The sequence below is a fragment of the Emys orbicularis genome, chromosome 18 (genome assembly GCF_028017835.1).
Source record: "Emys orbicularis isolate rEmyOrb1 chromosome 18, rEmyOrb1.hap1, whole genome shotgun sequence".
NCBI classification, from domain to species: Eukaryota; Metazoa; Chordata; order Testudines; family Emydidae; genus Emys; species Emys orbicularis.
In genome coordinates, this window is record NC_088700.1 from 25638619 (window position 1) to 25656781 (window position 18163).

The window sequence follows — 18163 nt, forward strand, 5'->3', positions numbered from 1 at the left end:
GCCGCCGCCGATCGCGGCTTTTTTTTTTTTTTTTTTTTTTTGCTTGGGGCGGCAGAAATGCTGGAGCCGGCCCTGCCAGCAGGCCTCAATCTGCTCCCATAAATTACTGCCTCATGCTGTTTGATGCTCCTTGGGGAAAACATACTTCGAAATCAAAATAAAATAACAACACACTAAAGGCTAAGAATGGTTCCTGAAGCCAGCGACTCAGGCACTGTTAAGCAATAGAATCATAGAATATCAGGGTTGGAAGGGACCTCAGGAGGTCATCTAGTCCAACCCCCTGCTCCAAGCAGGACCAATTCCCAACTAAATCATCCCAGCCAGGGCTTTGTCAAGCCTGACCTTAAAAACCTCTAAGGATGGAGATTCCACCACCTCCCTAGGGAACCCATTCCAGTGCTTCACCGCCCTCCTAGTGAAAAAGTTTTTCCTAATATCCAACCTAGACCTCCCCAGGCAAGAGAGCCAAGGCCCCAGTGCTAGCCTGTGGGAGCCAGAGGGTCAGTGACAGGTGCAGAGGAGAACATACCCCTTCTGAAACGCTCCCTTTCCATTAGTCGCTGAGATGGCTGGGGAAGGGGCAGAATTCAGACTGCCTGGGAACAATCAGGTCATGTTTTGAACCTGGTCCTTCGAACGCTTTCCCCACCCACCCTCTCCCACAATGCCCTCTGGCTTTGGAGAGTTGGTTCCTTGCTTATTAGTTTAATGATTAAACAATATGATCCACCTCTAGAACAGGAAGGCCCAGGCCTACCCGACCATGAGAATAACTTCCCTACCCTGGAATATGTCAGTGATCTATAGGAATCCAGGGGCTTGCAGTGGTTTCACTGGACTATTGCTAACATGCTGAGATAAAACAACAGCCCCATTATAAAGGCAGAGAGAGGGCACTGGGGATCCCTGGGGGACATCTGCACCCAAGCATCTGATCCCCTATGCAGGGCGTTTACACAGTGTGGCCGGGGTTACCTATGTGAAACCTCTGCAGGGCCATGGGAGACCAGGTCCCCCCAGTAGACCATCTCTGCTGTAAAACCTTAAATCCAGATTGTGCCAGCTGCAGAGCTGTTAACCAAAGACACATCTCAAGGGTCACCTCTCCTGTGCCCCGACTTCCTGCCAGCCTGGGATAGGTAGGCACTAGGTGTTTGGCCCTCATGTGCCCCAGCCTGCTTCACTGCGATCGATTAACCCCTGGAATGCTGACGTGTGTGAACATGGCAGTGCAGTGCAGTGGTTAGCCCTCATGGAACACGGGAAGTGGTGACAAGCCTATGGGCCACACTTTGCTTGCAGAATGCCTTTGCTGGGCATTCATTCTGCAACTAAAGAGCACCAGAGGTAAGGCTACATGTGCATATGCGGAGTGTTAACTACTTCGCTCTAATGAAAGGAAGCAATCACAGGGGGCCAGAAGGATGGACAGTTCACTCCTATGAGATTCCAATCAATGCCTTGGTTGGCAGCTTTGGCCATGGGAAGAAGCTCAAAGGTCTCAGAACTCACTTTCTCGAGAGTCATGGAAGGAATCAGCTTTGATGGGAGTTGGGTCGCTCCAGGACCTGCTGAAGCTTCTCTCTCGCCGCTCACCAAATGCTAGGATAAAACCAAACCGGGACATTAACAGACTCCAAAGCCACCGCTGCTCTGCCAGCAAAAACCAAAACACCCAGCAGGGTTCCATCAAAGCTAAAGATCACAAACACGCTTGCATATTTGTTCTTCCATGTGACAAACATGAGTCCGTCCCATGTGACAAACAAGTGCCCAGCCTATGCATGATGGGATACAGGTGTCAATTTCTGCACACAAGTGTGTGCTGGTGAGTGAGACACAGAAGAGGAATTTGGTTTTAATATGGAGATATACCTCTCTCATAGAACTGGAAGGGACCCCAAAAGGTCATCGAGTCCAGTCCCCTGCCTTCACTAGCAGGACCAAGTACTGATTTTGCCCCAGATCCCTAAGTGGCCCCCTCAAGGATGGAACTCACAACCCTGGGTTTAGCAGGCCAATGCTCAAACCACTGAGCTATCCCTTCCCTATCTGCTATAGGGGCAGCTATCCCCTATCTGCTTTAGGGGCAGCTATCTGCCCCTAAACATTATTGCTCAAACTTGAATTTATTAATTATAGTTCCAACATCTCCATGCACATGCACTATGAGAGTACGAGAAGATCCTTATTATTTGTTGGGGTAAAAAGAACAGGAGTATTTGTGGCACCTTAGAGACTAACAAATTTATTAGAGCATAAGCTTTCGTGAGCTACAAGAAGTGGGTTGTAGCCCACGAAAGCTTATGCTCTAATAAATTTGTTAGTCTCTAAGGTGCCACAAATACTCCTGTTCTTTTTGCGGATACAGACTAACATGGCTGCTACTCTGAAATTTGTTGGGGTGTTTCCCAAGATGTGGGGGGCACCTTTGGGGGAGATGTAAAGGACTAGCTTGGAGGCAGAGGGACACATATAAGCCTCGCAATTGTTCTGCAGCCTCAGCTTTCATTTTTAAAACATATCTCTTGAAAACATGACCTGAGTGTTATCCGCAATGTTGTCTGCCTGAGTCTGCAGAGAGCCTGAAACAATAGTTCTGAGATGAGTTGTTCCCAATCCATTTCAAAGGGGGCTAACTTGGATACCAGTAATGCCACTTCAAATGTCACCACTGTTAATTATTATATTACTTGTCAAAGGAAGTGTCTAGACTGCTATCAGGGGGCGTGACTGCAGTTTGATGTGACACACCCAGACTAGCTTTAATCTAGCTAGCTCAGGTGCCAAAGCAGTGAAGCCGCATCAGCGCCGGCTGGACCCTAGGTAATTTCCTGTGGGGCTTTGACAGTCTCGTAGAGCCCACACCGAAGCGCATGTTGCTGTAGCTTCACTTCTCTGGTAAAAGCTAGGTTAAAGCTAGCTCAAGTGGCAATCACTCGCCGGGAGTGCAGTTAGACGTGCCCACAGTGTGTACAAAAGGAGGGGAAGAGTCATATTGGGAAGACACACCCCTCTCCTAGGAGTGGTGGTTCATTCTCGGCAGGCCTTGACCAGCAGCACGACAGCACCAAGTGGGAGCACAACTGGTATCACCTGCCTGAAGGGGAGCTCAGCTATTGAGAGCTTCATAGAATCATAGAATATCAGGGTTGGAAGGGACCTCAGGAGGTCATCTAGTCCAACCCCCTGCACAAAGCAGGACCAATTCCCAACTAAATCATCCCAGCCAGGGCTTTGTCAAGCCGGGCCTTAAAAACCTCCAAAGAAGGAGACTCCACCACCTCCCTAGGTAACCCATTCCAGTGCTTCACCACCCTCCTAGTGAAAAAGTTTTTCCTAATATCCAACCTAGACCTCCCCCACTGCAACTTGAGACCATTGCTCCTTGTTCTGTCATCTGCCACCACTGAGGACAGCCGAGCTCCATCCTCTTTGGAACCCCCCCTCAGGTAGTTGAAAGCAGCTATCAAATCCCCCCTCATTCTTCTCTTCTGGAGACTAAACAATCCCAGTTCCCTCAGCCTCTCCTCATAAGTCATGTGCTCCAGCCCCCTAATCATTTTTGTTGCCCTCCGCTGGACTCTTTCCAATTTTTCCACATCCTTCTTGTAGTGTGGGGCCTAAAACTGGACACAGTATTCCAGATGAGGCCTCACCAATGTCGAATAAAGGGGAACGATCACGTTCCTCGATCTGCTGGCAATGCCCCTACTTATACAGCCCAAAATGCCGTTAGCCTTTTTGGCAACAAGAGCACACTGTTGACTCGTATACAGCTTCTCGTCCACTGTGACCCCTAGGTCCTTTTCTGCAGAACTGCTACCCAGCCATTCGGTCCCTAGTCTGTAGCAGTGCATGGGATTCTTCCGTCCTAAGTGCAGGACTCTGCACTTGTCCTTGTTGAACCTCATTAGGTTTTTTTTGGCCCAATCCTCTAATTTGTCTAGGTCCCTCTGTATCCGATCCCTACCCTCTAGTGTATCTACCACACCTCCCAGTTTAGTGTCATCTGCAAACTTGCTGAGAGTGCAGTCCACTCCATCCTCCAGATCATTAATAAAGATATTAAACAAAACCAGCCCCAGGACCGACCCTTGGGGCACTCCGCTTGAAACCGGCTGCCAACTAGACATGGAGCCATTGATCACTACCCATTGAGCCCGACGATCTAGCCAGCTTTCTATCCACCTTACAGTCCATTCATCCAGCCCATACTTCTTTAGTAAATCCTGGATGACTGTGTGCAGCACACTTGATTCTTACCCCAATGGCAATGGCCTCCCTGGACAAGCCCCCAGGAGCAAACTGGACCAGGCCATGCAGGGGTGTCACACACGTGCTGGGCTGAGGGGTGAGCTGCCCTTGCTGATAGGGCTTGGGGGCCGGGAGTAAACGGTTCACTGGCAAGAGAAAAATGTGGCAGTGTGACTGCAAAGGGCACTATTTCCCCAAGCGTTGTTCAATGTTCCCCTCTGCTGCTGACTAGCTCACCAGCCCCTAATACCAGCCACCTTTCATGAGGGTCCCCTCCTTTGCCTCTCCCTGGCCCCCATCTCCTCCCTTCCACACATGGCCCACTTGGTCATTCTCCTCACATCTCTTTTCCTACTCCACCCCTACCCATCTCACACCTCCCCATGAGGGGTTCTCCCTCTGGGTCCTGTTCTTGGAGACAGCGAAAGAAGCAGCGATTCCCGGAACCTGGGCTCAGTAGTGGCAACAGCTGGGAGGGTTGGTAGGAAAGCAGCCTCTTCCGCGGGCCCAGTGCTGCTGGGCTCAGTGGTAGGGGAGAGGCAGAGAGAAGGTACCACAGGGCTCACACCGGCAGAAGGGATGGGGGAAGGAAGCTGGAAAGCAACTCCTTCTGAGTCTGGGGTGTGGGGATTCATGGCCCCCCACCGCCATGGTGTGTACAAATGGCCACTACTAGGAAAGAGGAGGGTGAAAGAAGGGGACAGGGGTCTGTGCCCAACTTCTGAGCTGCAAATCAGATTGCCTTGGTAATTACAGAGGGAACTGCTGGCCGCAGGACAGGGTCCTGGCCCATATGTCTGCCACCCTGTCTGTAGCCCTTACAGTCACCCTTCAGGCCCCATGGATAGAACTCTCTTTATTTAAGCGGAAACTGTCACGCTCCCCAGCTGCCAGAGCCCACTAGTCACACTACAGTGGCAGAGTTAATTCGGGCAGGCAGGAGGTGAGGGCAGCAGGTGGGGGGTGGGGAGCGGTGAGCAGGATGGGAGGAGAGAGGTGGGAAAGGGACAGCTCAGCCCTGTGAAAACACAAAGCCTCCCTGGTTTGTAGCTGTGCCCCATGAAGCAGTGAGAAGCCTGGCAGCCCTCATTACGCGCTGCATCTCTCTCAGAGCGACTTAATGAGGGAGTCTAACCCTGTAGTGCAGTGCAGCCCTCTTATGTACCCATCTCTAGCATTAGTGAGTACAGGAGCCACATGCACCTGTATCCCACACAGAGCTGGGGACCCCTTCCTGACTGCTCCTGCACGGCCCTGACAACAACGTGGACTCTGCACGCTGGGACTCCTACCCAATGAGGGGAAGGGGTCTATGTCATGTCGCGCTGCCTGCTATGCTATGCTATGTCACGTCACACAGCCAGTGTCATACATTGGTGTGTATGGAGGCTTGGGGGACCAGCTGGCCTCTTCTCTACACACAGCAGTGTGAGGGAGGAAAACCTTGTCTCAGCACCTGTGCCAGGTGCTTTCCAGTTCTCCGCTTACAACAGACAGCAAAACAATGACTAATTACAGAGGAGTCTGGTTCCTCAGCACCGTTCTCCAGCCTCATGTCCCATCAGCATTAACCCTCTGCCTCCCATCTCCCGGCCATGCTTTGTGGCTTCTTACTCACGTTGCGCTTTCACCCGGCGGCTCCCCACCATGCGCAAATGCTTCCGAAAATTCCTGAAAGAAAAGCAACACAAACCCAGTGATGAGCGCTGGGGTCAGCAACCAACTGACCCAAGCAGTAGCAGCAGGGGGAAGGCTCCCGTTTTCCAGGCATTTAAATGCAGTCACACAGGGCACAACAGAACTCCCAGAGCAACTCCAGCTGCATTTGTTCAGTGGCCAGGGTGCGGCTCGTCTGCCAGCTGAAGGGAGCGGCTGTGTTCCCTTTCAATCCCTGTGCCACGGAGCTGCTGTGCATCAGCCATCCTCACGCAACCTCCTCCGGGCTGTTGCCTCCACTCCCTGATTCACCCTTCCCCACCTACCTTCCCACGGCCCCAGAGCATGCTGCCCACCTTAGCTGGCAAAGGGCTCGAGGAGCTGCTAACTCTTCACGTCCACTTGGAAACCAAAGGCAGGTGTTCCACTCCTCCCTGCCCCAGACAGTACAGCAGGAGTGCAGAGGTCCTCTTCCCCACCCCATGCTCATGCCACACTCACAGCTCTGCCCATTCCCAAAGCACATTTGGGGGTGCTTCCAGTGCTAACATTCACAGTGACTTGAATGCTAGGCAGGTGGGTTCCTGCGCTGACCCCCCCAGGGGCCTCTTCCATCTTTAAATTCCACTCCAAGGTACAGCGCTCACTGGTCTGGATTGCCCCCCAGAATGGGACAGTCATGAAGCAGAAAGGTCCTCCTGGGGCAGGTGTTTTGCCTCTACTTGCTAATAGTGCATCTCTCAACATGTACCTTCCTGCCTGGGATTCACAGGCCAGGGGATGGGTGGGGATACAGAGGAAGCAGAGACCCCAGAGGTAAAGGATGCCGCAGGATGGCACCTTGATACATGGCAACTGCCCCCAGGAAATCACCCCAGACTCAGTTCTATATAAATCAGACTTGAGTGTCAGCAGCTGCCCAGAGGATATAGCTCCACAGCCCACAGCAGAGAGCCTCCCAGCCCAGGACAATAGTGGGGTTCACGCTAGCACTCTAAATAGCTGTGTAGGCAGCACTTTAGTTACAGCTCGAGTGGGGGCTGAGTTTGGGAGCCCAGCCCCCTCCCCAGGCTTCAGAGTTCAAGCCCCAGCCTGAGTCGCAACTTCAAAGCGCTGACTACACAGCCATTGTCAGGGCACTAGCATGAGCCCCACCAGACCACCTCTATCGGCCCAGGCTGGGAGCTCGCTGCCGCGGGCTGGGCAAATATACCCTGAGAGAGACCAAGGCCGAGGCCCAAATGCAGACGGAGCCCCGAGGGTACGCTGTGCCATCTCTAGGTTCCCCGAGACTGACACAGACTCACAGTGGGACCTGAGCAGTATGTCAGAGCTGGCTCCAAGGGGACTCAGCTGGTGTAATTCACGCATGTGGGAGGAGGCAAAGAAAAGCCTCCATCCTACTTCAACTTGCTTCTCTATCTTGCTCCTTGGTGTGTAAATTACACTCATCTGGCACTTGGCAGGACTGATCAGCTTTACTGGGAGGTCACAATATTCATCATCATGGGTCAGGCCACTGGCCCCTTTTAGATGGGTATCCGGTCCCCAGCTGTGACCTAGACTTGTGGCTTCCTAAACACATGCTGCCCCTGGCTATTGTGCAGTGCTCTATATGGAGTGGGGGCAGAATTCCTTCCTGATCCCTGTGGCGACTGGCCAGTACCCAGCCAGAGGTGTCAGATCTGATTACAATTGAGATGTCAGTGTAACGTCTCATTCTTGAAAGGAAATGGGCACATTTCTGGAAGGGAGCCCAGTAAAATGCAGCTTTCAAACCTACATTGTACCAGGTTAATGCCGAAATGTTTGCATTCCCCTGGCTGCAACCACCCAGGCTGCTGTAAATGCTCAGCTCCCGTTGGAGGGTGGACCCAGCCCCATGGGAACAGGGCTCTGCAGTATGAGAGCATTCTCTCACTGTGCTGAAAACTACAAGGACAGCATGGTCTGTCCCTAAGTGAGAGCTCCAGCGACATCCCCTGAGCAGTGCTGAGAGCAGCACTAACAGGTCTCGGGGGAGTTGTATCCCACTTTCCAGAGCTGGAGGGAAGGTCACCATGACACAAGCCCGTGGGAGATCAGGAGAGAGTAAACATGGGAGTAAAAGGATCCCTTCCCCTGCCCCTCTAGAAAGAAACACTCTGGAAAGGAGTGACATGATCCCATCCCATCCCATCCACTAGGCAGCAGGCTGGGCCTCTCCATCCTTACTGATTTGTACAACTGTGTCACTCTGTCTCGAGTCTGACCTCTGTCCTTATCCATAAGGAGCAGCCAAAGAGCCAAGAAGCAGCAGCAGTTACCCTTGGAGGAGCGGAAGTCACAGGAGATACGATGACCCACCCAGGACTCATGTGACGAGGGGGCTTGGGGCGAATTACCAATGCCTGCACTCACCAACACAACACAATCTGATCTTTTAACTTGTCAAAAATCTCTTCATCCATCCAAATGCAGAAAGCAGCAGTTAAGTTAAAAATTGAAAGAGGCACTATTTGTTATTTCTCTTCCTAAATATCGCTCCTACTGCTGCCAGCACCAACTTTCCACCACAGTCTGTACAGCCACGACTCCATACCCCTGGGAGGCATTCCATCCAAAAGATTCTTGAGACAGATGCAGCCCATCCCAGGGTACAATTTCCTACACTACACAGCAGGCAGGTCTGTCTGGATTGAGGAATTTGCATAGAATCATAGAAGATTAAGGTTGGAAGAGACCTCAGGAGGTCATCTAGTCCAACCCCCTGCTCAAAGCAGGACCAACACCAACTAAATCATCCCAGCCAGGGCTTTGTCAAGCCGGGCCTTAACAACCTCTAAGGATGGAGATTCAACCACCTCCCTAGGTAACCCATTCCAGTGCTTCACCACCCTCCTAGTGAAATAGTTTTTCCTAATATCCAACCTAGATCTCCCCTACTGCAACTTGAGGCCATTGCTCCTTGTTCTGTCATCTGCCACCACTGAGAACAGCCTAGCTCCGTCCTCTTTGGAACCCCCTTCAGGTAGTTGAAGGCTGCTATCAAATCCCCCCCCACCCCCCACTCTTCTCTTCTACAGACTAAATAAGCCCAGTTCCCTCCGCCTCTCCTCATAAGTCATGTGCCCCAGCCCCCAAATCATTTTTATTGCCCTCCGCTGGGCTCTCTCCAATTTTTCCACATCCTTTCTGTAGTGGAGGCCCCAAAATTTGACGCAATACTACAGATGTGGCCTCACCAGTACCGAATAGAGGAGAATAATCACTTCCCTCGATCTGCTGGCAATGCTCCTATTAATGCAGCCCAATATGCCATTGGCCTTCTTGGCAACAAGGGCACACTGTTGACTCATATGCAGCTGCTCGTCCACTATAATCCCCAGGTCCTTTTCTGCAGAACTGCCACTTAGCCAGTCGGTCCCCAGCCTGTAGCAGTGCATCAGATTCTTTCGTCCTAAGTGCAGGACTCTGCACTTGACCTTGTTGAACCTCATCAGGTTTCTTTTGGTCCAATCCTCCAATGTGTCTAAGTCACTCTGGACCTTATCCCTACCCTCCAGCATATCTACCTCTCCCCCCAGTTTAGTGTAATCTGTGAACTTGCTGAGAGTGCAATTAATCCCATCATCCAGATCATTAATGAAGATTTTGAACGAAACCAGCTCAAGGACAGACCCCTCGCGCACTCCACTTGATATTGGCTGCAAGCTAGACATCGAGCCGTTGATCACTACTCATTGAGCCTGGTGATCTAGCTACTTTTCTATATACCTTATAGTCCATTCATGAAATCCATACTTCTTTAACTTGCTGGCAAGAATACTATGGGAGACCATATCAAAAGCTTTGCTAAAGTCAAGGCATATCATATCCACCACTTTCCCCATAACCACAGAGCCAGTTATCTCCTCATAGAAGGCAATTAGGTCATCCAGGACCTCCCCCGATCAGCACGAGTTTTCAAAGATAATGGCCAACGGCTCTGCAATCACATCAGCCAACTCCCTCAGCACCCTTGGATGCATTGCATCCGGCCCCATGGACTTGTGCATGTCCAGCTTTTCTAAATAGTCCTGAACCTGTTCTTTCACCACTGAGGGCTGATCACCTTCTCCCCATACTGTGTTGCCCAGTGCAGCAGTCTGGAGCTGACCTTGTCTGTGAAGACCGAGGCAAAAAAAGCATTGAGTACATTAGCTTTTTCCACATCTTCTGTCACTATGTTGCCTCCTCCATTCAGTAAGGGTCCCACATTTTTCCTGACCTTCTTCCTGTTACTAACATACCTGTAGAAACCCTTCTTGTTACCCTTCACATGCCTTGCTAGCTGCAACTGCATTTGTGCTTTGGCCTTTCTGATTACACCTCTGCATGCTCTAGCAATATTTTTATACTCCTCCCTAGTCATCTGTCCAAGTTTCCACTTCTTGTAAGCTTCCTTTTTGAGTTTAAGCTCACCGAAGATTTCTCTGTTAAGACAAGCTGGTAGCCTGCCATATTTGCTATTCTTTCTGCACATCGGGATGGTTTGTTCCTGTGCCCTAAATAAGGCTTTTTTAAAATACAGCCAGCTCTCCTGGACTCCTCTGCATGCTCAATAGAAGCACTTTTATTAGGAGAATTGTTTAAGTACTTTAGCTTCTCAATCAGATCCCTTCTGCTGCAATACAGGACCTAAACCCAACAATCCTGACATTTAACTGCAACCACCACGGACCCCTCCATTCCCCTGCAGTTGCTGCCTAAGGCAATCTCAAGCCCCAGGGTTTCACTGGCACATACCCCTTTTAACGGGGATGTACAATGCCAAGGTGCAAGTCCAGCGACTGAGGCAGTGTTTTTGCCGATGCACCAGACGCATTGCCATGGTTAGCACAATGCTGCAGCTCCAATTCCACTGCTTAAATTCTTACACCTCCTCCCGACAGTGGAAAGGACTCTGGGGTGAGCCTCTGAGATGGAGGAGAGGCTGGGATTGAATAGAGAGCTCCATTTTATGGCACTGACCCCTTAGCTCAGGGCAGGCAGCAGAGTTAGCCGGGGCACTAAGAGCCAGAGAGAACCACAGGGGCCTGGCTATGTCCTGCAGCCTCAGTAATGAATCCACTTTATTCATTGCAAACAAATCCTGCCTCTTTTCCACCACAAGAGAGAATACAAACCGACTTGGACCCCACAACCTGCCCTGATCCCGAGGGTCTGTGGGTGGTAAGGAGATGCATTGCATAGTCCCACAAAGCCCACATCACTCTACCCTCCGTTTACTCTCTCCTCTAACGACTCAGGGTCAGGCCCAGTAACCGAATTACCGGACTGCTGTGTACATCAACGGCAGGTGCACAGCTCCAATACTGCCAGGCTGGATGAACAATGACGACTCTCTCTTTTCTAACACAGTCCTATCGCCATCTAGAGAACTCTAAGCCATCTCCTTTGTAAAGAGACACTGCCTAGTCATTTATAGGGTCTGTAATTGTCTCGTTTCTTTCCATTGCTGATAAAAAAAGAAAACTTTAGACACTAGAAAATGCCTTCTTTTCCCTGCCAATTTCATCCTTTTGTGTTGCAGAAACACTGATTTTTTTCTCCCTCTGTTTTGAATAGAGCTGCAGTGAATATGGTTGTTTTTAACAGCTGTCATTAATGCAGAGTCTTATCCTGCCCATCCAGCTGCCAAAAATACACATGTGCTGGTACATTTGTGATGTTAGAAAGTTCAACAACTGTAAATGGAAATGACCCGCTAGGCATTTAACTGGCCATCATCACACAGAGTTACTGAATTAATATAATTCATTGCATCTGTAAGTTATGCACCTACATTATTACATATCTGAGCTTTAAGATCCTGTCTGTTTTGATTTGGAGCTTAAAGTACTTGACAGTGTCCCTTTAAGAAGACTGGAGACTGGCTAGCTTGCTTACCATAGACTCATTGCCCTGCAGACTTTCAGCATGGCCACCGCTAGCGTCCTCACTAAAACAGCAACACAGACAAGGGACAACCATGTTCAACATCATCAAGCGTCATTGATGACACCCGACGGGCCCATGCAACGCCAGGCAAGGTTACAGGAAAACAGGCCCTACCTCTGAATAACAGCTGCCGAATCATTTTCTCGTTTCCGTCTCTTCCTCTCTGCGTAGCCCCTGAATGCCCTGGGAAACCATTTTAAGCCATTAACCAACTACACAGCTTTGAACTGAAGACGACATGAAACAGACAGACAGAGAGCAAGTTCTCACCAGACAACAGAGAGAGAGGCATGACCCTCCCAACACACAGTCTGGCTCTGTGGAAGAGACCCAGGCCACATGGAACCATACAGAAGTCAGGGACTGGCTGAGAAGAGACCATCAAACCATTGCGTACTGGTTATTTACAGCTGTTACAGGAGGCTGGGAAGGTGGCTGCTCCCAAAGCTAGCACAAGGATACCCAAAGTATGGCCTGCAAAATGGCTGACACTAGTCCTCACTCTTAACATGGAGGTTTGGACCTTAGAGACTACAGATCCAGCATGCAACACCCAGGGGTTCTGGAACAATTTGTGGAGGGTGGGTGCTGAAAGCCACTGAACTAAACTGTAAACTCTCAATATGATGGAATCCACTTCAAGCCGGGGGTGCGGCAGCACCCCCAGCATCCCTAGTTCCAGCACCTATGGCAACACCTGTTCTTGCCTGGATCAAGTTAGGGCAAAGCATGCTGGGACCTGTAGTCTCCAGGTTAGAGATGAGGGTGACTGAAATCTGTTCTATTTAGGCATCCAGGTGCAGCCATCAATCATCCTGGCAAGCTGACCATGCAGCCTTCAAGCAGGGGAAGGCCTAGAGAAAAATGAGATGGCGGGGGGGTTCTGTCCAAGACGCCAACAAACAAGGAAACAGAAACAAAGGCCGTACTTACGAGATGCTAGAGATCCCAGGAGAAGCGGAGAAAGAAAAGAGAAGAGACATGCATTAGTGCTCAGCCACTGCCGGGCATTCTGCATATTGAACCCACGGGTCTTAACCAGAACCTGCCAACCAGCTCTGATCAGGAAGTGTTTCCCCTGTGTAGGCTCATATGCCAGGCAAGCAATGCAGGGCTCAGTTCAGGAGGTGGGTGAAAACTGTTCTCTGGTCCACACCTCTTCCACACCTCAGCAACTAGCTTCTCCTGCACCGACCCTACTCCTCACCACTTCCCTGGGCGTCTACCTGCCCTCAGAGAGCTGGCCCCTGACGTTTCTGACGTGGCTTCAGGAACATCCCAGGAAAAACTTTTGGCTTCTTTTCAGAGCTGGAATTATCCCCTCAGTACCAAGGTGCAGAGAGGAACAGAGTGCAAGGACGGGGCATGGGCAGGCATGCTTAAGGATTAGAGTTGGGAGTCAGGGACCAGAGACAGAGTCAGAATCAGGGTCAAGCCAAGGGTTGGAGCCAGAGTTGGGAGCCAGGAGTGTGGCATAGGAGCAGGGACCTGGAGCAAAAGCAGGAACCAGGGGAAAACACACATGTGGGATAAGGACGGTGGGAATCAGGAACAGCCAGGAAGGCAGGCTCAGGAGTTAGGCCAGTAGGCAGAGTTGTAGTGACTGAGCAACTAGGTGAATTCCTGGCTGGCTGCCAGACAACTTCTTGTGCCTCCTTCTGCTTAGCGTAGAGCACCCAGGCCAATTGGTGGGGCTGGACATCTCCTCCCAATCAGGAGCTTTGTAGGTGGAGCCCTTGGTGAGCTAGAGCTCCGCTAGTCCCCTTCTCCAGCGGCTCCAGTGAGATGCTGAGTGGCAGCCGTAGTCTGAGCATGGCCTGCATTCAAAACCCATGATCCCTCACATCACCCCTCTCCCACCCTGGATGGTAGTGGGACAGGTTTCCTGGGGCAATTTTTGTGGAAGGCATTTACCAGGTCAGGGGCATGGATGTTCTCCACCGGTTCCCAGGAGCTTTCTTCAGGACTGTAGCCTTCCCAATCCACAAGATACCAGAGTATCCCCCCCCCCATCCGGTTCTGGCCTCAAGCATCTCGTGGACAATATACACATAGTGGCATAGTGGGGGGGCATAGAGTGAGGATTGATGAGGGAATGGGTCCTGAATGTAGGGTTTCAGAAGAGATATGGAAAACCGTGTATTCAGAGGGAATGGATTAAGTTGAGTGATGTGAATGGGTTAATTTACAGGTGAGCTCACTAAAAGCCAAGGAAGTGGAAGTCCAATTTACTAGATAGCCTTCCACATATAGGTGTTTCATTAAGAGCCATATCCTCTGGCCTACTGAAAACGCAGGCCCTCCTGTCATCAACAGTCCCATATTATTTGTAGCACTTCTTGGTGTCCTCCAGGTAAACCTTTAGGTAATCTTGGATTTGACATTTCTGTTGTATTTAGCCCAGGACTGCTGGGTTTGAGAAGTTGTGGTAGCTCCAGGTAGAACTGAGGGTGGAACCCATAGTTTGAAAATAAAGGGCTTTGTTCTCTAGAGGGGTGTTCTGCGTTATTATACGTGAACTCTGTCTCAGGTAAGAACATAACGGCATTCCAGCAAGGACCAGCCATTCTGGTGGAAGTTTATGTAGCATTGAAGATACTGCTCCAGGATCTGGTTAGTTCTGTTTGACAGTTGTCTGGGGGTGATGGGCAGAGGAGAGACAGGAGCAGATGCCCAAAATCTGGAGAGCTTCTCGCCAGAAGCAAGAAATAAATTGAGTACCATGGTTAGAGATGATGCGCTCCGGGAGGCCATGGAGGCAGACAACTTGATCCACCCAGACCTGGGAGGCTTCCTGGGAGAGGGTAGACCAATGCAGGGGACAAAATGAGCCATCTTTGTGAAGTAGTCCATGATTGTCAGAACAGTCACGAACCCACTGGACTCTGGTACTTCTACTACAAAATCTGGGGCAATGACGTGTAGGGGCCAGGTGGAGTCTCGAGGGGTTGAAAGAGTCTGAAGGGATTATTGTGTTGTATCTTGGAGTGGGCGCAAACATTGCAAGAGGATACATAGACCTGTACTGTAGCCCTCATGTGAGGCTACCAAAAGAGATGAGAGACTAGGCATGAATTTTAAAGTAGCCAAAATGTCCTGTCAGGTAGGGTTGTAGTCCTCAGAGGTCCAGGGGGAATGTATATATGCCCTTTCACATAAGTTACCCCACCCTGAACATTGTGGGGTTCCCTAATTATGGCTTCCTGTTCATCAGGAGGAATCCCATGGGCTGACGCTGATTGTGTGAGTGTTAAACAGGTCTTGGCGGGGAGCCATGCTCAGAAAGTTATGAGATTTGAGGATGCAGGAAGTTTTAGGGTTTGAGTCCTTTGGATCAGTATAACATTTTCCCTTCTGGGATAGGGCATTGGCCTTGCTATTTTTGGGTCCTGGACAATAGGAGATTACAGAAGCACAAAAAGAATAAGGCCCACTGACGTTGTTGGTAGAGGGCCTTAGCCCTATGCAAATAGTCCAGGTTCTTATGATCAGTGTACACCTGGACAGGGTATCGGTCCCCTTCTAGATAAGTGGTGCCACCCTTCAAAGGCAGTCTTAACTACCAGGATTTCTTTGTCCAAAATTTCATAATTTTGCTCCATGTGTGTGACTTTCCTGGAGTAAAAGGCATGTGGATACAGCAATAATTGAGGACCATATCTTTGGGACAGCACTGCTCCTATGGCCAGATTGGAAGCATCCATTTCCATGATGATGGCTTGCGCAGTATCTGGGTTGACCAATAAAGGAGTGGTGGTAAATGCGAGTTTTAATTGCTCAAAGGCCTGCTGGGCCTCGGGAGACCAAAGGAACCTGGTGTTTTTGCAGAGCAGAGTGGTGAAAGGGACAATCCATTTGAAAACCTTGGGATGAACTGCTGATAGACGTTTGCAGCCCCCAGAAAACACCGTAGGACACAAATGTGCCATGGTGCTGCCCACGTGAAGACTGCCTTTACCATTTCAGTATCAGTGGGGGATTGGATGAACTCCTGGAATTCTTTGGGGGAACTGATCAAAGGTGCATTTTTCTAGTTTAGCATAGAGGCCATGTTGGCGCAGCACCTTCAGGATGGAATGGATGTACATGGTGTGTTGTTCAGCATTGTTTGAAAAAATAAGTGTGTCATCCAGGTGAGCTACCACATATTGGCCCAGAATGTCCTGGAGAACGTCATTAATAAAATGCTGGAACATCGCAGGCATGCTTGTCAAACCACAGGGGCACCACGAGATATTCAAAGTGACCACAACAAGTTTGAAAGGTAGTCTTCCATTCATTCCCAGCTCTAATACATACTAGATTATATTCCCCCGGGAGGTCTAGTTTTGTGTACTCCCAAGCAGTGCCCATGTAGTCCATTAGCTTGGGGATCAGTGGTAATGGATATTGGTTTCTAATAATAAACTGATTCAGTGTCCAATAGTCCATGCCTAGTCAGAAGCAATCACCTTTTAAATGTGTGAAGTGGACTTATGAATAAACCGATGGCTAGGTTCTCCTAAAAGGTAGCTGTGCAGAGCAGATAGTTAGGGTTCAGACATGGCATATGTATGCCTGAACAGAACTTTTATCCTGGGTTGTAGCTTGATTGGGCAATCACAGTCCCTGTGCTGGAGAAAGGCATCTGCATTTTTTTTTTCATTGTAATCACTGTTTTTGGATTGAAGTTAAGGACTGGGATCAGCGGGAAACTACTGTGTGCTGCCCATTTCCTGGGGTCAAGCAGTGCTGCTGGTAGAATTCTGAGAGAAAGCTGACTTTTAGTTCATGCCAGTGGATAAGGGGGTTGTGGAGGGCCAGGATCAGACGGAAGTGCTGGGAATGGATGGCACTGAACTGTAGGATCTCTCAATGGTCTTGGATAGGAACTTCGATAGGGACAGTTTCTGTGGCCACTGGCTTGGAGGATAAGAGGGACCTGTCAGTTATCACTTCTAGTTCTGGATCACAGGGGAATCTGTAGTGACTGAGTGGCTTCTGCATTGATAAAGTTGTCTGCTACACCCAAGTCAAAGAGGGCCCACCGCAGAAGAAGTGGTTGGTGATTCATAACTCAAGTGGTACTTGTGGGTACAGTGCCAGTCACCGGGAGCCAGCACACGTTCCTGTCAGGACCTCAGTTCGGGGATCAGGGGAACATTCTGCCAGGGTGCCCAAGCTAGCACTCTTCACCTAGCCTGGGCTAAATTCCTTCAGGCTGGGTTCCTCATGGGGCAACTGGAGATAGCATGGCCCAATGGTAACACAGGCATCACTTGCAATCCCTCTCTTCAGGGGAGAGTTGCCAGTGCACCAGGTCTACTTGGTCTAGATAATACTTAGTCCAGCCATGAGTGCAGGGGACTGGACTAGATGAGCTCTCGAGGTCACTTCCAGTCCTACGAGTCTATGATTCTATAATTCTACTTGCATTGATTCAACTGGTGGAGCAGAATCCAATGGGGAGTGGGGGGGTGGTTGGAGCTGTCAAAAATGGTTGATATTGCCTGCTGGAGGGCATCCCAATTTGACCAAGGACCCAACAGGGCGGAGGCCCAATCCAACGCCTCCCCAGTCAGCAGGCTGACTACCTGGCCCACCTTGGCCTTGTCAGAAGAGTACGTCTGTGGATGAAGCAGGAACAAGAGCTCATGAAGTTCAGGAAGCCTCGGGATTTAGAGCAGATCCCATCAAAGCATTCAGGCAGTGGAACAGCAGGTCTCAGCTTGGGTGACAGCACAGCTAGATGGACCCTGGAGCACAGCGTTCTCTGCTTGGAGTTGATGGCTTGCTCCCACCATGCCTGATGCTCAGCAGCCAGCTGCCAGCTCTATGCCTGCAATGCTCAGTTGCCTGTCTGAAGGCAGATCGCCTGTTTGTGCAGCACTGATGGCCCTGGCGGTATGGGAAACTCCAGTGGGTCCATCCTCAGCTGGGCCCACTAGGAGTAGAAGAGAGTGGCCCAAACAAGCTGTAAGGACTGGGACAATGGGCAGTCAGGCGTAATGGGTAGAGCTGGGTGCCAGGAAACGAACTGGGTGTCAGAGACAGAGTCAGAAGACAAGCCAAGGGTTGAAGTCAGAGTAAGAGTCAGGAGATGAGCTGGAGTTGGAGTCAAGCCAAGAATCAGAGCTAGGGGTCAAGCCAGAGTTGGAGTCAGGGATCAAGCCAAGTGTCAGAGCTGGAGTTGGTAGCTGGGCCTAGGGCACAGGAGCAGGGACCTGGAGCGAGACAGGAAAGCAGGAATCATGTGCAGATGGGGATCTGGGGCGAGGAGGGCAGGAACTGGTGGGAAAGCAGGGCT

The 18163-nt window shown here is 50.4% G+C and overlaps 1 protein-coding gene across 1 annotated transcript in view; it reads right to left on the reverse strand.

The window, feature by feature from the left end:
• NSMF (NMDA receptor synaptonuclear signaling and neuronal migration factor) overlaps positions 1-18163 on the reverse strand; it is a 74380-nt gene that overhangs the window by 13443 nt on the left and 42774 nt on the right. The window contains exons 5-8 of the mRNA XM_065418597.1: positions 12811-12816; positions 11992-12060; positions 5879-5931; positions 1516-1605 (exon numbers count right to left, since the gene is read on the reverse strand). Of these exons, the coding sequence (XP_065274669.1) occupies positions 1516-1605; positions 5879-5931; positions 11992-12060; positions 12811-12816 (218 nt within the window). The remainder of the gene's footprint in view (positions 1-1515; positions 1606-5878; positions 5932-11991; positions 12061-12810; positions 12817-18163) is intronic.